This window comes from Rhyacophila brunnea, unplaced genomic scaffold, assembly GCF_057557595.1.
Source record: "Rhyacophila brunnea isolate RB1 unplaced genomic scaffold, BYU_Rbru_1.0 scaffold_9, whole genome shotgun sequence".
In the NCBI taxonomy this organism is placed as follows: Eukaryota; Metazoa; Arthropoda; class Insecta; order Trichoptera; family Rhyacophilidae; genus Rhyacophila; species Rhyacophila brunnea.
Genome location: NW_028233361.1, coordinates 14,764,960 through 14,791,642, shown reverse-complemented (window position 1 = coordinate 14,791,642; position 26,683 = coordinate 14,764,960). Strand labels below are relative to the sequence as shown.

Here is a 26,683-nt window from a genome sequence, read left to right as displayed (position 1 = left end):
ATGCATGTAAGAGTCAAAAAATCCCTACTTTTGGGGAAAAAATATTTATAAATTTTAATTTTGTATGTTTTAGTGGTATATATTGTGTTGGTAATTCGTCGATATTGGATTCATGAAAGGATGATAAAAAATACTGTATAATAAATGGGGTGACATTTGGTAATGACTAGGGGCGGCATTTTTTCTAGGGACATCACTGGTTTTCAAAACCAAAACATGAAACAATGTTGAGGTTGGCATTAATGAAAACTCAACCGAGAATTTTAAAGTTGGTTTACGAGTTACAATTTCAACCATCGCATTAAATTTGTATTATAATTAGTCCCACGATGGCCGCGCGACTAAAGCGTCGAAGGTCCCAGGTTCGAAACCTGGGTCTGGCAAGTACACATATTATTTTTCAATTTGTACTAATAGGTTGAGCAAGTGGTTGACTTGACATCCATTTATCGTAAAAACAAAATCAGTTTATACAAAACCTCGACTCTTTGGAGGCCCATATAAGATCAGACATGGTTGGAAGAAGATAATATATTGAAAATATATTTTCTTTGCTCTATTAAAATGGCTTTTTATAATTTATCGGAGTCGCGGGCTTTAATAAAATGGGGTCACAACTCGAAAAAGGTTGGGAATGTGTGGATTAGGATATTAATAAAGAAAAAAATAATAAATAAATGCTTTAATTTTGATAAAATCGATTAGGTACATTAAAATAAATTATATACTATTCAACAGTCCAGTCCATTTAAATATTAATATTACATAACTTTCGAAATATAGTGAGTAGTTTGTTTAGAAAAACCGTGAGAACAATTAATTCAGGTAGGTATTGTACTTACTATTCTAGAGACTATACGAAAATATTTTTTATTATGAGATTATTAAAGTCAGATATTCAGTTGATATGCAAGCAGTTATCACAGACTAATTAAATATTAGCGGCAAAGGTCGAGGTAAGTTGAGAAAATTCAACATAAATAGAGCACACTACACTTTGTCAGTCATACTTATTTGTTTTCATTGAACTAATACAAATTGCATATGGAATTGGTAAGTTTTCAAAATTCAATTAAACCTTGCCTAGATGAACCCATAATAGTAGAGGTAAACTGTGGAGATCTGACAAAAATAATACACACGTTTGCTTTAGGCATGGTTTAATTGGATTTTAAAAACTAACTGACCCATTTGTATTCTTAGTTTAATGAAAACAAATAAGTACCTATGTGTTTAGTATGCACTATTTATGTCAGAGTTCCACAGCGCCTACCTTCACCCTTTGCCACTGTTAAATATGATAAACCTTTAACGGTACTAAAATTAAAGGGTTCCAGATGGGAAATATTTGTGAGATATTTGAGTTTCATTTGTCCTGGCTCTTTGGAACCTTTCGTCGTTGATCTGGAACTGCAGTTCTTGAAGCTGTTTAACGGCAACTTCAGAGCGTTGTCTGGTACTCTGTCCTTCCCCTTCGGCTATCTCCAATCGCTTCCGAAGCAGCTCGACCTTGTCTTTCAAAAGTCGACCCTCATCCATCGCGTCCTGTAAGAGTATCTTTAATTCCACAACCTCTCGCCTGCTTTCGTTGATCAAGGATTCCAATGATTCGATTGTCGCTCTATCCTTAGCGGTGATTTCCGTGAGTCTACTATTTTCATCATTCAATCTCCGCAAGTTAAACTCTGCATTTTTCTTTTCCTTTTCTGTTTCGCCTACACCAATAAGAATACTTTTTTTCTGATTCTCAAGAGTTGCGTACATTTCCCGAACGTGCACAAGATTTTTTTCAGTCACAGTGACCGTCTCCTTCTGGCTCGCTAGATCCATTTCTAATTTTGAGATATTGTAGAGTAAATTTGAAATCTTCTCTTCTTGCATTTGGACAACGGATTCCCGTGACTCCAGTCTCATTTCCAGATCGCTCAATTTACTCGCCGTGGCTTGCAATTGAGCCGTTTTATTGGCGGCTTCACTTTCGAGGGTGTGATTGTTGGTCTCCAACACGGTGGCCTCGTGAGACAGGCTGGCGAAGTGATCCAGCATTTCTGTTCTTTCAGCTTCCTTCCTCGACAAAATTTCTTCAATTCTCCGTACTTCATCTACGTAATGCTGGAGCTGCTGTTTCATCTCTTCGACTTCTTTCCTCGAATTCTCATACTCTTTATTTACTGATCGCAAATCATTACTCATGGTAGCTAAATCGCTCTGTAATCTTCTATTTTCAATTAAAGCGCTGTCCCGTTGCTTTTTAAAGCAGTCCATCTCTAGAGACATTGCGTCGTTACGCATCTGGGAATCGCGACTTTTATGTTCTAATGATGAATTTTCACTGGTCAAGAGATCTAATTTTCTTTTTAATTCTGTAGTTTTATTTTCTAACATTTCAAGAGCGGTGTCTTTTCCTCTGAGCTGGTGTTGCAAAGATGAAATTCGTTCAGTTTTCTCATCGATATCCATTATCAATTTGTCACGGTCTTGATCGATGCGACTCAAATTCTCTCGGAGAGAAGTCCTTTCCGACCTCAAAGCTTTAATTTCTTGTTCATTTTCTATCTTATTTCGCTCGAGAGCGTTCAGCGTGTCTCTCATTTCTCTCATCTCCTTTTTACTATTGTAAATTTGTGTTTGAGAGTCACCAATGTTTTTATCGGTCTCCAAATGTAAAGTTTTAAGTTGATTGTGTAAGGTTTTGGTGTGCATCAGCTCGGTCTCAGCTATTTTCAATTTTTCACGCAGATTGTTGCATTCCCTCTGCATATTGTCAAATGTTGACGTTTTACCTCGCGCAGTGTCAAGAGTCTCCCGCAATAACAGTTCATACCTGGAATCTCGTTCGGTCAAATCCAATTGAATTTCAGCAGCAGCTTTCAATCGGTCTCTCAGCGAAGAACGATCTTCTTCAAGATTTTTAATATCAACGTGAGCTCGTTTAAGTTCTTTCTCCATTTTGTTCAAAGACATTTCGAGATAACTTTCCGATTCCTGCGAAACACTCAAAGCGTGTTTCCTTTGATTGAGTTTACCTTCTTCTATTTTCAAGCCGAGGGTGTGATTTTCGCTGACTAATGATTCGTTTTGTTTTTTCAATAAATTAATACGATGTTCCATTTCGCATATTTTGTTTTGTAACTCTGCAGTGTATTGTTCACTAGGTAGCGACATTTTTAACTTGGAATTTTCTTTCATATAAAAATCTCGTTCCTCCATTAATTTTAGATTCGAGAACCTGTCTGTGTTGCCATCATTGACATATTTACATTCTAAATTACATTTATTTTTCAATTGTTTCTTTATATCATCAATTTGACTGGCATAAAGCTGCCTTTCTTCTTCTAATAGAGACATCAATTCTTTCTTTGATAATGTTTCACTGTTTAAAAATGGAGGATTATAATCGGCAAAAGTGGTTTTCTTCGGATTGCTGCCTGAGCAGCGACATTGTAAATCTACTTCCGATTTATGCAACTTAACTGCGACTGTTTCTAACTGTCTATTCGCATCCAACAGGTTTTTATTTTCTTTCAAGAGGTTCTGTTTAATTTGTGACATAGATTTGTGTGCCGACTTCAAAGCTTTTATTTCGTTTGCATTCATTTCCAGATTCGCTGCACACTTTAGATGTACATCCATTACAGATTGAAGTTCAGCTTCCAGCCGTTTTATCTTGATACATTTTGACTCAGACTGATTCTGGAGACTAGATATTAAACGAGATTTCTCATTAAGTTGGTGGTTACATTCCATTTCCATCTTCAAAGCGATTTGATCGATTTCGTTGCGCTCTTTTTCTAGAACAGAATTATGATTGGCCAACTGAACGGCCCGCGCCATCGCTTCGTGTTGCTTATCCATGGATTCTTTAAGCTGAGAATTCAGACTGGCATTGTTTATTTCCAGCTCACGAATCTCCTCATTGAGCGCAACAAACTTTTGGCTTTTTTCTTGATAGCAACAGTCGTTACTCAACGCGGAGAAGGGTCTCCCTCCTTCCATGAGATTGTGTAACCGGGTGATTTCTTTATCCCTGTCCGCCAATTGCCCCTTCAAGAACATGAGATCCTGCGATAGATTTACATTTTTGTCTTTATATCTCTGCAAGTCTTGAGATATTTCATTGAGGATATCTTCTATGTCGGTGCAAGAAGAGCATTGCTTATTAGTACACATGCAAGAACTGCCATTGTTGTTAAAAGGTTTTTGCTTTTGACAGAAGTGAGATCGGTTGGTTTGGCCAGTCAAAGATCTATTCCTGGAACATACAGTATCGGCAGATATACTTTTAAGTTCATACTCAGTGCATCTAGATTTTAAACGTGAATTCTCTTGATGCAAATGCCCCAACTCAGTTTCTAATTTTTTGATTTCGACTTTGGTCTCCTTCAATTTCGATCCATAGTCTTCTTTTGTATGCAAAAGCTCCAGATGTAACTTATTATTTTCTTTTATTAACTTGGCGTTATCGCATTTATAGGGTTCAGCAGCACATTTTAACGAATCTCTTTGTTGAAGAGCTTCTTTAGATAATTTCATGTAATGTTGAAGGCTACGGGTCGTCTGAAGTAGGTCAGCTGTTAAATTTGCTACAAGAGGCTTGGAGTCTGCTGAATACGATTGTGTATAGCCTAATTCGTCCAACTGATTCCGAAGAATCGCGCTTTCGTCCATGTTACAGCCGGACAACTTTACCATAAATAAATTCCTTCACCAGTCTTATCTTTCAAGTATATATACATTCCATTGTGATTCTAAAATCGATATATTTTATACGCCATAATGTACTACAATTATGTAATAGTTATCATCCACAAAAAGTTCATTATGCTAGTTACTATTTATTATTTTAATTACACACTGATGACTGAACCACAAAAATTTTCCGAAGTATTTAGAAATATAGAATTCATATTATTTTTGAAGTTTTCAACGGAATGTTGCTGAGTTTGATGAACTGTCAAAGATTCAAAAATTGATAATCAGTACTACCAACTATAACTTTTTTTGAATTTTCTGTGATAAAATAATTTATTTCTCTACTCTAAAATAAATTTATACTATTTCCATAGCTGAATAAAGTAATTCTAGTTAATGAAGTTAAAAAATATTTCTTTCGGGTACTTATTATAATCAAATAAATTATTAATTGGAAGCAAATTTTCACGTACTGGTAATAAAATAGGTTGAAAAACTTAAAAAATATTTAAGAATATTGTACTAAAGTCAAAATAAAAGTATACAAATGTCAGTGTCATGACGAGTTTACGTGACATTTTTGACTTTAAACATTTTAATTTGAAATAAATCGCATTGAACATGGCAGATTATAGGGAAGACGGCAGTGAGGAATCCAAGTACAATGTTTCGCGGCTAACCTACAGCGATGTAGCCGCAAGATTACTTCAGGATAATTTTTTACTAACTGCTCTAGAGTTGCACACCGAGTTGGTGGAATCCGGAAGGGAGGTCCCTCAGTTGAAAGAGTTCTTCTCAAATCCTGGAAACTTTGAGCGACCGTCGATCGACGTGTCTTTACCCATCGGTATACAACTGAATTTGAACCTTTGTGCAATTAAGTAGTTATTTAGTCAACAATTTCCGATGACCCATATTATTTTAGGAACTGTTTTCAGTATCTGAATAAACGTTGTTGAATTATTTTCCAATACTACACTATTAAGAAATCCATGAACTACAATTATTATTCTTTGAAAAAATGTCCAACTGTATTTACCAGATAGTATGTTATGCCATTCATTGTCATGTGTAATGTTTTTGTTCTGTTTTCAGCACGGTCTCCTAGCCAAGCCACATTAGATTCATTGGATCTGGCGAGGTTGTCTGAAGATGGCGAAAGGAATAGTGATGTTGCTGTGCTTGAGTTTGAACTGAGGAAAGCGAGAGAAACCATTAACTCCCTAAGAGCAAATTTAACCCAAGCCGCAGGTAAATTGAACAAAAACAACATCTTTAAAACCAATTTAAACCAAGCGTAGAGCAACGGTTGCACTACTGATACAGTGGGTGTGTGCAACTAATTTCAAACTTCATGTAACTTTATATATGAATTCCGGTACATCCATTTTAAACGTACGACAAACAAATCAGTCTCACTTATTTCCAAAACATTGCAGCTTAGATTGCCTTGTCATTTGCCTTCAGAAGGTCCTCTTTGCGTATGACTCCAATACAAGGTCAGACCAGTATATGACTGGTGTCCTGCACCTAACAACACACATGAGATTTTATCACTACATCTTCAGGTTTGTCTAACATCTTGAGACACTTACTAAGCTTATTCAATGCTTTCCAGACATCGAAAGGCAATATATATTCCATTGAGATTTCCTCTATTGGCGCAATTCAGGCGTTAATGAGTCTAAAGGCTTAATTATGTCTTTGGACGTACCGTTTTAAACGGGATAATGTAAAACAATTATTTTAAAGATACAAATCATAAACATTTTAATTTTGTTATTATGGATAAATGGCGGCACAATCGTCGCACTCTTCATTTATTTGGTAAGTTTTTTAAGTAAACTTAATTTTTTATTTTTGCAATAAAATTCGCAGCGTGCAAGGTACCGCCATACATACACCTACCGGCAGTTAAATGGTTAACCTTGTAGCGTTGTGATTGTTATACTGATGAATAACTGCATGGTGAATTCTATATTTCTTTGTTACAATTAAATTCGACATAACCTTTTTATGTATTATTTCAAATGATGTCTATATTGTTCAGTTAATATTGTCAGATAAACATGTCCACGCTGGACATGTAAATTGTACGTATTACATTTCACCGTAGCACATTTCGCCGTGAGCTTTCTTATCAGATAGAGATGACCATAATTATACTATACGGTCATTTCTATAGCACCAAGATAAAAATATTATTCGTTGTTCGTGGAGAATTACAGACAATAATGTACCTAACCTAACCTAACCTAACAAAATAATCCAGTATATCGGCTATTTTCAAAATTCGAAAAGAACTGTTTTATTTAGACATGAATTTTATCTCAGTACTATACGACCCAAAGAAGTTGGACGGTCTTTAATATACGACCATATATTTCCGATACAACATTTCACAGTGAAGTGTGATACGGCGAACTGCATACGTACAAATTTCCGGACACAGTCCTCGCCATAGTTAAGAAAAGGACCAATTAATCTTGGCAACAAAATAAAGTAATAATAAGAGTCTTCAGGTCTCAGGTATAAATTTGCACAACCTAAGAGATGTTAAATGCTCGAAAATGTAGATAATTATTATTGGGCACATCGAAACATTTATAAAATATTAATTCTTTATATGGCAACAATAAGTATATATGGATTGTTATTTTTTTTCAGAATTCGAATCGAACACAGTGGACATAGGCTCTGAAAGACTAATCCGGGAAGATCCCATCAAACCTCACGAAAAACGGGCACTAAACTTTTTGATCAACGAATACATGATGCAGCAGGATTACAAACTGACTTCCATCACCTTCTCTGATGAGAATCCTGAACAGGTCAATGAATATGAATGACATGCATAATTTGAAAACTTAGATATATACCTACTTGTAAAAAAATTTGAAAAAAATATGACACCGGGCGGAACCCAAACCTACATCCATTGGATTCCAGCCAATATGCTTTACCAATTATTGAGCCACATGTGTCCTACCCAGTTTTATCAGACAAAATTATCTGGTATTCATGAAATTGGAATATAGTAAAATTTGAATAATATCGTACCTCAGAGCCAGTGTGAAGTATGTACAAATTTTTTACCTAAAATATATCATTCACGGCCGATTCACTTTTTGTGTCTATAACAGATACCTGAGATTCCTAAAGCCAAAAAGCCAAAAGTCCATAGCCACCAAGCGGTTAAAAATTTCAAATTGTGTTTTCCCTAAAATTTTCATTTTGGACATACATACAATACACTGCCTCTCAGTTACGTTAATTGAATTTTTGTCAACAGGATTTTGAAGACTGGGACGATATCGGCCTGAATATTTCTCGACCTGCGGGACTTGTGTCCTTGTACAGAGGAGAAGTTAACATATGCGATTCAAAGAAGACTTGTCACGCGGAAACACAAATTGATTATTTACATGTAGGTATCTAAAATAAAACCCACAATTTAAGACTCATGTTGTAGTACTGTAACCTAAGACTTTGGGTTACCTTTCACTAGACCATGGTTTCCCAAACTATTGGGGGCCACGATGTAGGCCTCCGAATCCTCGGCTAGCTCCGGGCCTGGAGTGGAGGTACATTCAAATGTCGGAAGAACAGGTAGGCACTTATTATAGTCCAGTAAAAGAAATTTCACTATATTAAAACAATTTATTAAGTCCCACAAACACATAAAAGTAAACAAAAGTTCAAATTACGGAAGTTCAGAACCACAAATTATTATAAGCGAAACTAAGTTATTATGTAGTACTAATTATAGAAATTAATTATTTATTTATTTAAGGATTATTTATTATAAGTCGCGAGCGAGATTGCGCGAGCGCGGGTCACTGTCCGAAAAAGGTTGGGGACCGGGTCCAGTAATGAGAAATGAAAATTATGCGCAAAACGACTAAGTCGCTGACTGACACTTCGCGTAGGTACCGACGTACGAGTATCGACCAATAGGTATTTCTACCCTGGCGAATACTTCCACACAAGTCTCAGCGACTTGTATATATAAAAATCCGGATAAAATTACGCCGCTGACCTTCGCAGGTTCAGGGTCGTAAACGAGAGCGAAGACTGATATTGAAATTAAAAATAGTGGGTTTATATGCAAATCTGGCCGATTTCATCCCTTAGCTCAACGTTTTTCGGGGGACAAAATTAATTAACGGTTTCCTTACGAGAGTGGCGGAAATTGTACAATGACTAATTACCCGCTACATCTACGTAAGGGCCGACTAAGTAAAATTATGGGCGCGAGTCGACGCTCGCCGGTGGGCGGCGTCGCTCACTCGTCACATACATCCTTCGAGTACCTAGGAGTACCGAGAGTGTGTAATTGATGTAGCAGTACCGCAGTGTTTCTGGGCCAGCCCCACGAAAAACGCACCTACGAAGGCGTGCGAGGCATCGACGGATTCGTGGTTGAATTACCTATCGATACAGCACACCCCCCGCGTGGTGGCGCTCTTCATGGCTGAGGGAGGGGCGTTCCCGCGGCGGCCGGCTTTACGGGCCCTAGCGGCGCGAAGGTACCTCTCACCCAGAAACAAGAGTACTACAAAGTTAGCCTGGATGATAAGGCGTCATATGCCAGTGGTTAACTTGACATATTTGTGGCACCAGGCCTTCGACAGCGCATACCAATCCTTCGGCCAACTACCGTTGGGGGGCTCAACTTTGAGGCGCCCCGACGGCCTGAATACCTACTTGACGTTGGTCTAAGAATATGAACTCGGTAGATTGGTAATTTAACTACAAAATAAAAGCTTAATATAAAACAATATCAAGCGGGGAAGTTACTTGATTCTAATATATAAATGTATCGGTCGTGCAATCTTTCTCACATTAACAACTAATATAGCTCGGTGTCGCCACAGGCACATACTTACGACTGGTTGACGGATGTCATTCCGTCAACCAACCATATAGGCAGTAATAATTGCTTAGTACATACTCATACCTAGCCGATCAAAGATTTCCCGCACTTTATTCCAGTACGTGGTCTCCTTGATCGACCAAAATCATTGATCCGATTCTCCCGTCGCGCGTGAGCGTGATGCCGTCATACACGCGAGCGAGAGGGGCTCTGTCACTGCAAAGCGAGCAAATTTGTATCGCGAAATCGGTTTCTACACATACGACAGAGACGCCGTCGTATGTGCGAGCAGGAAAGCTGCCAGAATACCGATTCGGAAACGCCGCGCGCGGAATGACCGCGGATATTAATGATCGGAATTGATATGCAAATTAATTACGCGGGATTGTGATTATAATCGGATCGATGATTGCCTAAGTGTTGCTATGCTTTGTGATTGCACATACGTGCAAATGGGAGCCTTCGCAACAGGCCTATGAGCATATGTTAACAATTACTGTGCCGTGTACGTGCGACGCGTAGCGACATCGATCTATATACCCTTATCATTACGTACATCTTAACTATCATATATTACATACCATCAACGCCCATCCATAAGTCCCCCTTTATTACTATTTAATCCTTTGCCTTACATATGAATATTATATTACAATTTACACTATACATTATCATTACAAACAAATCATATTTAATTTAATTACCCTTTACCATATTATATTCGTCAAACAAAACAAAATTCAATCTTATACTATATTACCTATTACCTATTATTTACATGGTCTGTGGCGACCGACTTAACCATCCACAGTTCACTCTGAGAAGCCGTGGGGCTTGTCAGAGCAAACTGCGGGACTCAACATGTGAAATATTTTGTTCAGCTTTGCCAAGGATCATCATCATTTCATCGGTGGCGCATTGACTACCAGGGTCAGACCGAGCGGCTGGGTGGCACTACTCCTTATGGGAGCGCCCCCCACAGGGGCGGAAAAACCTGTCGGTGACAAATCCCCCCAACCAAAGCAAAACCACCGCCAGGATCTGACCTCAATTAGCCACCGGCCCCCTTGGCTCCGCCTCACAAAACAAAACAAAACAAAACAGTGCATGCACAATACAAAAAAACGAAATAATTATCAAACATACAAAAAAAGAAGATATCTAAAATAATTATAACCGCTACGGCATGCACATGACAAGAAAAGGGTAATTATTATTTATTTATTGGCCCAGAGTCGGGTACAAGAATATAAGAAAAAACAAAATTTTATACAAGGCAAAAATAGGATTTTAAGTAATTCATTCCCGGGCTGCTGGTGACGAAATAGTCTGCCTGTCACCCTCCTGACGTGGAGTGTTTACTAGGACAAGATCTTAAGAAAGTATCTTTCCACCAGTCCATCGTCAGGGGTGGGTGTACAGGTTTCCCGGTGTGAGCCAGGCAGCCCGTTCTGGGACTTGCAGAATCATACGCCAGGGAGATTCCCCCGGTCGTATACTCGACGTCGCTGGTACATACATGGTTTTTATATACAACAAGGAAGACAAAATGTACATGCGCAATAGATATTAGTAAAGAAACAAAAAAAACAAAAAATATCGCCGTTCCGCTTACTCCATTTCGACGCGGTGGAACCCAACTCATACCCGTGTGAGTACTCCGCTACCCTGGGCCTCTGTCCCCTTTATGCGCGCTGTGTCTTTCCCGTCACGCCACGCAAGGGCCTTCTGTTTGAGAGCTTTATTGGGCTAAGGCGTGCACTCCTTTGACCCACAACTAGTTGCCTTACGTGCGTGACTCTTCTTGCGCGCATCCGGATAGCGGTAGTAAACAACGACGTATAGTTCTGGTAAGTATCGTATGCCCATCCCGAGCGAACGCGGCCGGCGAGACTCCAGCACTACACGAGCCAACCAGGGCTCGACCGGAACGGCAAGTAGCTCGGGTCGCGTCAAAGTTGACGACGGCCCCTTTGTGTTGTTTAACCCCAGTAATCGTAGCGCCGATTCTGGCACCCCTTGTTTAACCCGCACTAAAATTTACAAGGCTGAGGCTGGCCAACTAAAAACTAAAATCAGTAGCCATAACATTGTATATAATAACCCCATGCATAGTAGTCGAATAAACGCCGAACCATCCGTTACTGCCTCCACACCGCTCGATCCGGACATCGCGACACCCATCGGTAGGTGTGCGAATGACGACGAAAAGTGTGGAATAAATTGTGTTAAATGTGTTGTAATTAATGATGTGTGTTATAATAAGTGTGAATTAACTAGTGTAAACGTAAATAAGGTGAAGGTGATGAATAGTGTTAGTGTTAAAAATAATATAAATAGTGTTAATAATGTACATATCCCTACCGACGTGGAAGTGGAGCTATTCGATGGCGAGTCAGCAGTGCGGAACGCCACCGTAGTCGACGACGAGGCTTCAGCGGGGGTATATAGTGTCTGGGGGGCCACTCCTGAATTAAAGGGAGGGCACCTCCTCACACTACCCTTCCGCATAGGAGAGAACGAACAGGAGTATGAAGCCGTCATTGACACGGGAGCTACGCACACTTTGCTGCGTAGCGATCTGTATCCCCATAAAATAGTGCCGTGCGGGAAACCGCAAACTTTAGTAACGGCCGGGGGCGGATCGCTGCGTACCGAAGGGGTCGTTACCGTAAAGGGCTACCTTAGGGATAGCCCGATAGTGGTGCAGGCCCTTCTGGTCAGAAACCTACATGTCCCATTTTTGATGGGACTGGACTGGCTGGAGGCGCAGCAGGCGGTGGTAGATATGAAGCGCCGCTGCATCCACTATGGTGACGACCTGCGACAGACGCTGTATAGCAGGACGCTTCGGAAGCCCTTACCGGGAGGTCCGATCCAGACCGCGGAACTAGCGCCCGGAATTCCCGATTCGGCCCGCATCGCCTTGACGAAAGTCTTGGAGGACTTCGCGGACCGTTTCGCAGAGACCGGTCCCTTGTGTCGTACAACGGAAGTGAGGGTTTTCCTGAAGAACCCTACTCCGTTCCGTCTCGGTCCCTTCCGACAGTCGGAGCAAAAGAAGCGTCAGATTCAGGAGGACGTTGAGCAGATGATGGCAGACGGGGTCATTGAACCGAGCTCCAGTCCATATCTGAGTCCAGTGGTACTGGTACCGAAGAAGGACGGGTCCACAAGGTTTTGTGTGGATTATCGGCGGCTGAATTCGCAGACGGAGGATGAAGCGACCACGCTACCGTTAATCCTAGAGACCTTGAAGGACCTAGGAACCGCTAAGGTATTCAGTTCACTGGATCTCCGCCATGGTTACTGGCAGCTCAAGTTACACCCGGAAACCAAACCTTTGACGGCCTTTGCGACAGCTGATGGAGGTTGCTACCAGTTTCGTGTTCTCCCTTTTGGGTTGAAGCAGGCTGTGGGAGCTTTTCAGCGGTTGATGTCGCAAGAGGTCCTGATCGGTTTGGTCAACAAGATCTGTCTCGTCTACCTCGACGATATAATTGTCTATAGTCGCAACTGGGAAGAACACGCGCAGCATTTGAGGCTCGTGTTCGAAAGACTGCAATTCCACGAATTGCGAGTCGCCCCAAAGAAATGCCAGATTGGGAGGCAGGCTGTGGATTACCTGGGACACCATATCACGGAGACGGGTAATGAGCCCCAGGAACACCACCTTGCCGAAGTGGAATCGGCTGCGGTGCCAAAAACGAGGCGAGATGTGCGCGCTTTTCTGGGCCTGTGTAACTGGCTCAGAGAATACGTGCCGCATTTTGCTGAGATGGCGGTGCCTCTGACGAAACTACTTCGCTCAACTGTGCGATTTCAATGGGGAGACGAAGCGGAGGTCGCCTTTCGTCGAATAAAGGACGCTTTAAAGCAGCCTTTGAGATTGGCTAGACCCGATTTTGAGAGGCCCTTCTGCCTCCAGACGGACGCCAGTGGGCATGGCATCGCGGCCGTATTGTTCCAACCACGGGACGATGGCGGGCGCGATGTCATCTCCTACGCGAGCAAGCGCGTCAACGAAACGGAAGCTCGTTATCATATTAACGAACTGGAAGCCATGGCCGCCGTATGGGGTATAACCAAATACCGCGGCTACTTGGAAGACAGGAAGTTCAAATTGATAACGGACAACCAGGCGTTGACGTGGTTGAACACCGCCAAGAACCAGAAGGGTAAACTCGCTAGGTGGGCGATTCTGCTCTCGGAATACAATTTCGAGACAGAACACTGCCCCGGCAGTGAGAACCACTTAGCGGATCACCTCTCGAGATTTCCGCAAGGACCAGCGGGTGCAACTCTTAGTCCGGAAGAGGAATGCGCCCGTATTGAAGCACCGACGAGACGACCGGAAGCTACGGCGATGTTGCTTATCATGGTAAACATCCGGGAGGAAGTAATTGAGAAGCAGAAGACCGACCCACGCATTATGGCGACAGTCGCGCTTTTCAATTCTCCCGACAATGCGGGAAGACGACCCGCCGGACTAGCCGTAAGGGACGGAATGCTGGTAAGGATTAGCAGTCGGATGGATCCGCAGCTAGTCGTACCAGCCGGCACAAGGGAGGATGTAATGAGAGTATACCACGACCAGAGCGGGCATCCAGGTGCCGCGGAAACCGACCGCTCTATCAAGGAGTGGTATCACTGGAAGAAGAGACGGCGTGACGTCGAAAGACACGTCCGTAGTTGCGAGGTGTGCGCCACTCGGAAGAGGGCTGCCCCGCAACCCCCGGCACCTCAGACGTCGCATATGGAAGCAGTGAGGCCATGGGAGATCCTGGCGTTAGATTTGATGGGACCATACCCAACGACCAGTCGTCGCAACAAGTATTTACTTGTGATGACTGACATGTTCTCCCGATGGGTGGAAGCCTTCGTGATGCGATCCGCGACGGTGTCGGCGATCTTACCATATGTGGAAAATCAGATCCTGAAACGTTATGGTTATCCGCGAGCGATTCTGACGGATAACGGGACTCAATTTGATCATCCTAGGTGGCGTATGGCTTTGGAAAAATGGGGAATAAAACATTGGACAACGGCGATTTATATGCCGCGCTGTAACCCCACCGAACGCCGAAACCAGGAGATCAAAAAGGGTCTCCGTGTCCGTCTAGCGAGCGATGACCATGACAAATGGGATCTGCACGTTCCAGACATTATGTACGATCTCCGATGCCGGAGGAACGCCGCGACTGGGTTTTCGCCCGCGGAAGTGCTATGGGGGTTCCCGATCTGCCGACCGGGACACTTCAGCAACCCACTGCGGACAGAACTCGACGATGAGGTCCGGTTAGATAGGGAAGAGATGAACGCGGCGGTATCGGCCAACCAAGCGGCGTACTTCAGAAGGCGAGGTACCGAGCCGACCACCGGTCCGCTGACGTTCGAGACAGGTGACCAGGTGTACACGAAAGAACACCCGAAGAAGAGGCCAGGCGCATGCGCCGGCCTAGATGCAAAGTGGAGTGGTCCTCACACTATATTGATGAAAGTCGGACGAACTCAATACTTTGTAAATCGACGTGGCAGGCCCTATAAATTCCACGTCGATCAACTCCGACGTTACCTACCTCCTGTGGCCACGGGAGCCGAGGTAACTGACGAGGGGGCAGACGATTCGGTGACGCCCCCAGCGCCACCGGACGTCACTTCCGCGAGCTTGGGTGACGGTACCGAACCGGTCGGACCGTCAAGCATCCCAACGGCGGAAGAAGGAGTCAACTATAACTCCGATACGGACGACGAGATTGGGGAAACCCAAGGAGTGGATGGCGTGGTTCATACAATCGACCCCGCGCCATCAGGGGAGTATCGCCCGTGGGAGATGGAGGACGATACGGGGGGACGCACGTCACCAGGACCGGCGTCTCCAGAAAACCCCGAGACTGACGGCCGCACTACGGTGCCCGGCGTCAGAGGGGGCCTTGAAGACCGGAAGAGTGTGTTAGATGACGTCCTAGACGACACACCTTTCAGGTCAAGGCCTCCCAGACGAGAGTTCCGTTTGGCGGGACGCACGGGAAAACGGCGCCAAAAAGGGTCCGTTCTACCGGCGTCCGAAGACGTACGGTAGGAGCCCAGAACTATACGTCGTTGTTTACTACCGCTATCCGGATGCGCGCAAGAAGAGTCACGCACGTGAGGCAACTAGTTGTGGGTCAAAGGAGTGCACGCCTTAGCCCAATAAAGCTCTCAAACAGAAGGCCCTTACGTGGCGTGACAGCAAAGACACCGCGCGCATAGATGGGACAGAGGCCCAGGGTAGCGGAGTACTCACACGGGTATGAGTTGGGTTCCACCACGTCGAAATGGAGTAAGCGGAACGGCGATATTTTTGTTTTTTTTTGTTTCTTTACTAATATCTATTGCGCATGTACATTCTGTCTTCTTTATTTGTAAATAAAAACCATGTATGTACCAGCGACGTCGAGCATACGACCGGGGGAATCTCCCTGGCGTATGATTCTGCAAGTCCCAGAACGGGCTGCCTGGCTCACACCGGGAAACCTGTACACCCACCCCTGACGATGGACTGGTGGAAAGATACTTTCTTAAGATCTTGTCCTAGTAAACACTCCACGTCAGGAGGGTGACAGGCAGACTATTTCGTCACCAGCAGCCCGGGAATGAATTACTTAAAATCCTATTTTGCCTTGTATAAAAAAAATTTCGTTTTTCTTATATTCTTGTACCCGACTCTGGGCCAATAAATAAATAATAATTACCCTTTTTCTTGTCATGTGCATGCCGTAGCGGTTATAATTATTTTAGATATCTTTTTTTGTACGTTTGCTAATTATTTCGTTTTCTGTCTTGTGCATGTATTGTTTTGTTTTGTGAGGCGGAGCCAAGGGGGCCGGTGGCTAATTGAGGTCAGATCCTGGCGGTGGTTTTGCTTTGGTTGGGGGGATTTGTCACCGACAGGTTTTTTCCGCCCCTGTGGGGGGCGCTCCCATAAGGAGTAGTGCCACCCAGCCGCTCGGTCTGACCCTGGTAGTCAATGCGCCACCGATGAAATGATGATGACCCTTGGCAAAGCTGAACAAAATATTTCATATGTCAAGTCCCGCAGTTTGCTCTGACAGGCCCCACGGCTTCTCAGAGTGAACTGTGGATGGTTAAGTCGGTCGCCACAGACCATGTAAATAATAGGTAATAGGTAATATAGTATAAGATTGAATTTTTGTTTTGTTTGTCGAATATAATATGGTAAAGGGTAATTAAATTAAATATGATTTGTTTGTAACGATAATGTATAGTGTAAATTGTAATATAATATTCATATGTAAGGCAAAGGATTAAAACAGTAATAAAGGGGGACTTATGGATGGGCGTTGATGGTATGTAATATAAGATAGTTAAGATGTACGTAGTGATAAGAGCATATAGATCGATGTCGCTACGCGTCGCACGTACACGGCACAGTAATTGTTAACATATGCTCATAGGCCTGTTGCGAAGGCTCCCATTTGCACGTATGTGCAATCACAAAGCATAGCAACACTTAGGCAATCATCGATCCGATTATAATCACGATCCCGCGTAATTAATTTGCATATCAATTCCGATCATTAATATCCGCGGTCATTCCGCGCGCGGCGTTTCCGAATCGGTATTCTGGCAGCTTTCCTGCTCTCACATACGACGGCGTCTCTGTCGTATGTGTAGAAACCGATTTCGCGATACAAATTTGCTCGCTTTGCAGTGACAGAGCCCCTCTCGCTCGCGTGTATGACGGCATCACGCTCACGCGCGACGGGAGAATCGGATCAATGATTTTGGTCGATCAAGGAGACCACGTACTGGAATAAAGTGCGGGAAATCTTTGATCGGCTAGGTATGAGTATGTACTAAGCAATTATTACTGCCTATATGTTTGGTTGACGGAATGACATCCGTCAACTAGTCGTAAGTATGTGCCTGTGGCGACACCGAGCTATATTAGTTGTTAATGTGAGAAAGATTGCGCGACCAGTACATTTATATATTAGAATCAAGTAACTTCCCCGCTTGGTATTGTTTTATATTAAGCTTTTATTTTGTAGTTAAATTACCAATCTACCGAGTTCATATTCTTAGACCAACGTCAAGTAGGTATTCAGGCCGTCGGGGCGCCTCAAAGTTGAGCCCCCCAACGGTAGTTGGCCGAAGGATTGGTATGCGCTGTCGAAGGCCTGGTGCCACAAATATGTCAAGTTAACCACTGGCATATGACGCCTTATCATCCAGGCTAACTTTGTAGTACTCTTGTTTCTGGGTGAGAGGTACCTTCGCGCCGCTAGGGCCCGTAAAGCCGGCCGCCGCGGGAACGCCCCTCCCTCAGCCATGAAGAGCGCCACCACGCGGGGGGTGTGCTGTATCGATAGGTAATTCAACCACGAATCCGTCGATGCCTCGCACGCCTTCGTAGGTGCGTTTTTCGTGGGGCTGGCCCAGAAACACTGCGGTACTGCTACATCAATTACACACTCTCGGTACTCCTAGGTACTCGAAGGATGTATGTGACGAGTGAGCGACGCCGCCCACCGGCGAGCGTCGACTCGCGCCCATAATTTTACTTAGTCGGCCCTTACGTAGATGTCGCGGGTAATTAGTCATTGTACAATTTCCGCCACTCTCGTAAGGAAACCGTTAATTAATTTTGTCCCCCGAAAAACGTTGAGCTAAGGGATGAAATCGGCCAGATTTGCATATAAACCCACTATTTTTAATTTCAATATCAGTCTTCGCTCTCGTTTACGACCCTGAACCTGCGAAGGTCAGCGGCGTAATTTTATCCGGATTTTTATACATACAAGTCGCTGAGACTTGTGTGGAAGTATTCGCCAGGGTAGAAATACCTATTGGTCGGTACTCGTACGTCGGTACCTACGCGAAGTGTCAGTCAGCGACTTAGTCGTTTTGCGCATAATTTTCATTTCTCATTACCGGACCCGGTCCCCAACCTTTTCCGGACAGTGACCCGCGCTCGCGCAATCTCGCTCGCAACTTATAATAAATAATTCTTAAATAAATAAATAATTAATTTCTATAATTAGTACTACATAATAACTTAGTTTCTCTTATAATGATTTGTGGTTTTGAGTGGGCCCTCGCCACCGTATATATGAATTAAAAAAAATAGGAAGTGATAAATTTGATATTTTCAGCTATTTATAATTCCTAAAAAAATTTTCAAGACGACTTACCAACTAGTATGTCAACAAAAGCAAGTGAGGAACTCATTGATTTATCAGAAGATACGTCACTGAAAAATAGTTTCAATCGTAAACAGTTAACGAAATTCTGGCTCTCAGTTGCTGATAATTATCCTTGCCTGTTCGATGAAGCTATGAAAGTCCTCATCCTCTTAACTACCTCATATCTACGTGAGGTCGGATTTTCGGCTATGGTTAACATTAAAACTAAATACCGAAATAAATTGGATAAATCAAACTCACTGCGATTAAAAGTAACTAAAGTTGAAGTTGATGCTAAACTGTAATGAAGAAAAATAAGAAACAAATACATCCTTCCCATTGAAATAACTTAACCTTGCAGGTATAGGTATTTTAGTAATATTTTTTTTTATTTAAGTTGTGTTTCTTATTTCAACAGTCTTTCATTCATATTGGTAACACTTATAAAAAATATTTTTTTATTTCAATTAGAACAAATAAGACGGCATTAAGTAGTTCCACGACTCGCCACTGGGAAATCTGAGCATTACCAATATGTATGCCCTCTTTTCTCTAAGACAGCTAAGAGGTGGGTCCCAAGATTGGAAATTTTTGTTAGATGGGTCAGAGCCCAGTCAACTTTGGGAACCACTGCGCTAGACAAAGAGCCAAGAAGTGAGATCATAAAGAAATCATAATGTTTGCTACTACTATAAACCTCACTTTATTATAGGTACAGCAGTAGCGAAAGGTGGAGGTAGGCTGTTAAGATCCACCATAAATAGTGCACAATAAACTTTGTTACTCATACGTATTTGTTTTTATTGAACTAAGACTACAATTTACAGATGGTATTGGTTAGTTTTTAAAAATCAATTAAACCCTGCCTAAACTAAGCCATAATAGTTTTGGTATATTTTGGGCGATACGACAAAATTGTGCACACTTTTTCATCCATACTTATTTGTTTTCGTTGGATTAAAAATACTCATATTACACATATTGTTGGTTAATTTTTTTAAATTCATTAAGCCCTGCCTAAACCAAACTATAGTAGATAAAACATATTATTCTATCTATAAAATATTCAAAGTTATGTATGATTTAATTGCATAATTTATAGATAGACGAGTATTTTTTTTGACTATTATCTATTATCACTTAGTTTTCGCAGGGTTTAATTGATTTTAAAAACTAACCAACACCATCTGTAAATTGTAGTCTTATTTCAATGAAAACAGATACGTATGACTGACAAAGTTAAGTGTGCACTATTCATGGCGGATCTTAACAGCCTACCTTCAACCCTCGCCACTGAGATACAGTAAGCATTCGACTTATGTGATTAACGCGTTCCGAAGATTTTCATTTAAGTCGAATAAAACTTAAAACCACGCAATTTTTTAAATAATATATATTAGTTTCAAAGGATAGGTGAAAATAAAATGGACCTATATACATATATTATTTAAGAAAACAATCCTCTAATCCTCTTTTTTGTTATTTCTGCGAGACTCTTGATAAAATTCATAGCTCCTCTGTATCTGCACTGGCAGCCTCGCCTGTTACGTTAATGTTGTGTAGCTTATTTATTATCCATCCCTGACTTGCAGGAAATGTCTGAGTATCAACACTTATCACCATTTTTACACTACAGTCAAACCCCGATTCTACGATTCTCAAGGGACCCTAGAAAAAAACGATAAATGCGGGATATATAATTTAAATAAAAAAAAACTCATTTTTCTCCTGGATTTTTTCAACGTCTTGAATTATTTTCAGTTTCTCAGCTAGAGTTCTAGTTTAGTTGCGATAATGCGCGAAAATTCGTGATACGAGATGCGAGGCAAGCCTGAGCGTCGACCGACCTATGCAAACAAAACGACGTGACTGAAAAGTCTGTAATAGTCTGTAAACAAACAATTCTACAAAAGCGAAATGAAAAATAGGTATTCAACAAAAACGGTGAATCGGGATAATATTTGTGATGGGACCATAATATTTAGACGATAGATCGAGGAAAACGATAAATCGGGGAACGGTCAATGCGGGATTATTTAACATTGTTCTTATGGGTGTTTGACGGGACTTTCAAAAATGTACGATCCGTGCTGGAAAACGATTTATCCGAGAACGTAAATTCATGCATGTATAAACGGGCTATTAGTCTTATTGGAATTTGTTGTTGCTGCATACCTTCTATCCATATAGCCAAAAATTATTCCATTTCTTCTATTAATATTCCTCATTTCTTGGTAATTATCCCAGATTGCATTGGTACTGATTTTTTTACTTGATCCATTGATTTGAATTTTATCGAGTATGACACAAAATAAATATTTTTTTAAATCGCGTAAGTACAAATTCACGTAAGTCAAATTCGCATAAGTCGATGACTTATTATATATATATTTTATATTGGACTTTCCAAGTCGTAATGTACATCTATTTCTTCGCGCATTTCATTCACCTGTGCGCCACCTAGATGTTCATTGTTCAGTAATACTGGTATTTAGTCGATGGCGCTGAATGGTCCTATTCCCACAATATTAGTGTAATACGTAAGTAATATTAGGTGATGAAAGTAGACCGGCTATAGATAAATCCAGATAATTGAAAACCATGAACTTTTTTATTTCCAGAATAAACTGTTTTCCTACCATTGTTTGATAATTGTAGTATTTATCCATGTATAGTAGTATCCAATATGCATCCATCATAATAATTACAGTGGTGTCAAATCGACAAAAAAAAAGATCATTGAACTAAAATCTATGCATTTGCAATGTCATTTGGACTTGAATTTATACAAAATTAGAGAAAAAACCTATCACTGGTGTTGTCTTATGTTTTCATCTCCTTGTCTCTTTCGCATTTTAATATTAATTCTGATAAAAATAAAGTAATTTTACAAAATCATTCTTAATTGAAAATTCAGGGGTACTTACTTCAGGGCGATTGAGTTTCTGTTAATTTACCCAGCAGGATGACGAGATAGCGTTTCTCCAAGAGCAAATCCTCATCCTGGAAACCGAGAAAGCAAACTTTCAAAAGCTATATGACGCGGCGCTGGCCAGCCTCAACTCGCTATCCAGCCCCACGTCCGACATGCCTAGCTCGGAGACTACCCTATACGCTGTGCAGGCGCACCTCAAAGAGGAGACTGCACCACACCCGCCGCTGCTTCCTCCTAATGACAGCATTTCAGAGGGCGATCTAGTGCCACTGCCTCAGACTGCCACTCAAAATTACTACGGAAGCAGCATATCCACTAATAGCCTTACTCCTGATCAGTTTGAAATGATTGACAGTGACAAGAATGGCGGCAGGTAATCTTTTCCATTATTCAGACTAATTTAGTAGTTCGAAGAGTACGGGTTGCTAGGTTTACGAGTGAATAATGATAGTTAATTTTAGTTAAGTACATTGAAACCCTGATTTTACGCTTTTGAAGGGACTGACAAAAACCAAAATAGAGGGATAGTGTAAATGGGAGGTAAAAAATTACATTTGCAACAAGTCAGATATCAGAAAACCTATTGGTGCCGCTTTTGGCAGTGGACTGTAATTTGAGGGTGATGATGCTGGTGGTTGGTGGATTACGGATCTAGGGGGAGCGGTTTACACAGGATGCCAGACGCTGACCTTTATATTGAGAGAGCTGGGGCCAGTTCAGTCTTCACGCACTCACGCACCGGTAAACGGACGGTACACTTTTGATGGATGATATATGAGGTTGATATGTGATGATGATAAGTTCAGGATGGATGATATAAACACGACGTTCACTCAAACCGTAACAGATTTAGTGCAACGAAGGTCGAACATATACGTTTTAAGACACTCTATAGTTAGCAACGGCTAAGCTATAATAACAAGCCCGTACACGTCCGCTTTCTTGATATCACTCGAGCTAACTGAATGTTATTCAATCACGGTCGATTGATGACCCGTAATTGTTCGTCGTCTGGTCTTGAGACAATAATAAATAAGGATGTGAGGGTAGATGGGGAAATAACGGATGACTGCCACCATATGTTGCTCAACCACCTATAATGACGAATTTAAATACTTTCATCAAACAAATATCTAAAAACTTCCACACATCATTTTTGATATTAATTTAGAAGGAAAACATAATGAACATATTATGTACCTATTCTTTTATAATACAGTTAATTTAAAAATCCATGAAAAATAGTTCACAGAAAGACGGTTCCAACACCAGTTCGTTCGAACCAGCTTCGATGGCCGATGACCAGTTACAGCACTCCCCAAAGCTCATCACGGAGCACATCTCCAAGAGGAAGGACAGCATCACCACAATCGAGGACACCTTCAGCTTAAATGCCGACGAGAACGCCGAGAGTGACTGGGGCCGGGGTCAGTTTTTGGAGAACATCAAGCCATCGCATGAAGACAGTGTCACAGCTGGTGGAAAGAATGAAGCTTGGATCAATAGGTGCCTATGATTATTATAACAAAAGTTTGATTCATAAACTTTTGATTATATTGATGTAAATTAGAATATGGTTTTATTTATTGTCTGATTGTGTTTACCAAGTTCTGAAGTAGAGTGTTGTTAGTTATTACAGCAATAAATGAATCTCTGTGGCTGTTTCCATCCCTTTTATATTTATTTGGCGATGGATATTACATGAATAATTGTTATAGACAAATTATGAATATCCAATAATGACGAATGGTTTTTAAATAAGATAAATTAATTTTCTGATTTGACTGAAAATGTTACATTTTTCACCTACTACATGGTTGCAGAATAATCCTCAAAATGCTTAAGGGGGGACATGCTCGTCGAAGGTCAAAATTGAGTTTTTATTGTATTTTCAAACCATGATCCTGGACACTCCTTAAACGTTGTAGATAATCTATTTATATAATTTTGAAGCCTTATTATCCTTTATAGTTATTTTAAACATTTGATGACTGCATAAAGTATTTTTGTTACATAAAATAGTATTCTTTTAAAACTCTCGCTCTAATGTTTTAGAATATAGTCATATTTCGGTACATAACTGTGCAGTGGTGTTAAGATTTTTTACATTTATTAATTTTTAAGCGCATTTATAAAACCATTAGTATAATTTATTACGAGATAATTTTTGTAAAATATTAACGATAAAAAATTATATTGATAATCTCTGTGATCCCAAATTTGACAAGAATTAGGCATTTTATTATTCAAAAAATCGGCAAGATTAACACATTTAAAGATGTTTCTAAAGATACTTATTATAAGCTATGTCTTTGACCATTCAAGTGTGATAAACATCTTATGAATAATGATTGCTTTATAATAATTATTGACCTTAGAATAAGGTAGTGTTTTTTTGAAATACGCCATTTCTTTTGTCATTCCCCAGTAGTTAAGCTACAACATACGGCCGTAGCCATAAATTCACAAACTATAATTGAAGTAGGGAGTAAAATGATATTAACGCGCGTGTTTGAACATGTACCGTTTAAAAAAAAATAAAAAAAAATTCGGTTAGGTACATGTTCAAACACGCGCGTTAACATAATTTTACTCCCTAATTTAATTATAGTTTGTCAATTTATGGCTACGGCCGTATGTTGTAGCTTAACCACTGGGGAATGACAAAAGAAATGGCGTATTTCAAAAAAACACTACCTTATTCTTAGGTCAATAATTATTATAAAGCAATCATTATTCATAAGATGTTTATCACACTTGAATGGTCAAAGACATAGCTTATAATAAGTATCTTTAGAATCATCTTCAAATGTATTAATCTTGCCGATTTTTTGAATAATAAAATGCCTAATTCTTGTCAAATTTGGGATCACAGAGATTATCAATATAATTTTTTATCGTGAATATTTTACAAAAATTATCTCGTAATAAATTATACGAATGGTTTTATAAATGCGTTTAAAAATTAATAAATGTAAAAAATCTTAACACCACTGCACAGTTATGTACTGAAATATGACTATATTATGAAACATTAGAGCGAGAGGTTTAAAAGAATACTATTTTATGTAATAAAAATACTTCATGCAGTCATCAAATGTTTAAAATAACTATAAAGAATAATAAGGCTTCAAAATTATATAAATAGATTATCTACAACGTTTAAGGAGTGTCCAGGATCATGGTTTGAAAATACAATAAAAACTCAATTTTGACCTACGACGAGCACGTGGGCCGTTAATGGAATTTCTATATAAGGATTGGAGTGATAAATGTCAATAATGAATAATTTCTCTAAAGTAACTAGTTAATTGCAAACTTCAATACTTTTATATCAATGAAATTTTAAACGTCTATTGTTACTAATCTATCAAATATTATATACAATACTGCAATATAATAAAACAAAACACAACAATGATTTCAAAACACAAGTCTATTCATGGAAAGAATGACAGTTTTAGTACAATTTAACACCCATTTCACTGCTGCACTTTAAAATGTTATGTACGACCGTGCTAAAAAATTATTACATCTGACATACCTACATATAAATAAACAATGGACCCAATGACGCTCCACTTGCTAGCGAGATTTTACGGATAAAAATATGTATGGATAAATGAAACTTATGCGAGTAAAACCAAATAAAACTAATTTCTAAAATGACTGGCATCTGTGAAAAAAAATGCAAAACATATATATATTCTATTGCAAATTTATATTTCGAGTGTATCTTCAAATTTAAAGTTGTACATGTGCATGGATTTACTTGAAGCAATAGTGTGTATTTTAAACTATCGCAATAATAACAATTACACGTAAAAGTGCTGACTGTCTCACCAATCTCATTCTTCAAGAGTAAGTGAGACGCGATGTTGTCATTTTATAGTACTATTTGACAGTGAAATTTGGTTAACCTCAAAATGAGTCTCTGCGCGGCGTAATTCGTTTTTTTACCTGCCACCACTATCGCAGGCGTAGATATCGCTTCAATAAAGCTTCCGAACTATTTTGATTCATTCATGCAATCTTGCAACTTGCATGATAATACATGTTTACGCGTGCATTTACTTGTTATAAGGCCGCGATAATGCGTACTGTCAGTAGTAAATCCAAGCATGTGTAAATGGGGTATTATATCGAATTTATTTTGTACGCCAATGTTACACATGTTTATGGGTCGAAAATATTTAATGTTTATAAAATATTTATGGTACAGTTCGGTTATGAGGAATACAGCGGAAAACACATTTTAAAAATACCCAATATACTGGATTATTTGTTAGTTTGGGTTAGTTTAGGTTAGGTTAGGTTGGGTTAGGTTTGGTTAGGTTAGGTTAACCTAACAAATAATCCAGTATATCGGCTATTTTCAAAATGTGTTTGCCGCTGTATTCCTCATAACCGAACTGTACCATATTTATTTATGTGATGAGGAAAGATAAGGTATCATAATGACAGAAATAAATTACTACCTATAAAGTGTACAAATCCATCAGGCTTAACTATTCTGAAATTTTTCATTTTTACTTTTACCCTTAATTTGAATTAATCATTTGACAAATTCCTCAAACAGTAAAAGCTACAATAGCCCTATAATTCTGGAGGTAAACTTTCAGTTGGTATCACAAATCTGATGAACATTATGCTGTTATTTCTTTTTGCAGCAATCTTCCCAACGAATATAAAGCGGCCCTTATGAAGTATTGCAATCTACCGTTCACCAATGAAAATGAATTATTGAATGACATAGCCGGGACAAGTCAAGCCATCACTCTGCATCGCCTTGTTTATGTTGTCTCCGCAACGTTACCTAAGGTGAGTTATCTCACAAATCAACAATTTCTTCCGACATGAAACATGATCCAGTAATGTGTAATATATTTTGATGTTTAACCGGTTCTCTGCCTTCAGCGAGTTTTCTCGCTCTATGAGGCCGTGATCGACAGGCCGCACATACAAATTTCGCGAGTTATCTCGTCCGACTTT

General features: G+C 40.3%; 2 protein-coding genes across 2 annotated transcripts in view; one reads left to right on the top strand and one right to left on the bottom strand.

Moving 5' to 3' along the window:
• Positions 1-667: 667 nt before the first annotated feature.
• Positions 668-4,972, bottom strand: LOC147063312 (uncharacterized). Its single transcript, XM_085959375.1, has one exon. It carries the CDS (start codon positions 4,690-4,692, stop codon positions 1,324-1,326), a length of 3,369 nt encoding a protein of 1,122 aa, XP_085815501.1. The 5' UTR covers positions 4,693-4,972; the 3' UTR covers positions 668-1,323.
• Positions 4,973-5,216: 244 nt separating this feature from the next.
• The window catches only part of LOC147063311 (RAB11-binding protein RELCH homolog), a 34,320-nt gene continuing 12,853 nt past the window's right edge, over positions 5,217-26,683 (top strand). Inside the window, exons 1-7 of the mRNA XM_085959374.1 lie at positions 5,217-5,539; positions 5,788-5,943; positions 7,360-7,523; positions 7,985-8,119; positions 21,721-22,064; positions 22,937-23,197; positions 26,362-26,512. Of these exons, the coding sequence (XP_085815500.1) occupies positions 5,314-5,539; positions 5,788-5,943; positions 7,360-7,523; positions 7,985-8,119; positions 21,721-22,064; positions 22,937-23,197; positions 26,362-26,512 (1,437 nt within the window). The 5' untranslated portion in view covers positions 5,217-5,313. The remainder of the gene's footprint in view (positions 5,540-5,787; positions 5,944-7,359; positions 7,524-7,984; positions 8,120-21,720; positions 22,065-22,936; positions 23,198-26,361; positions 26,513-26,683) is intronic.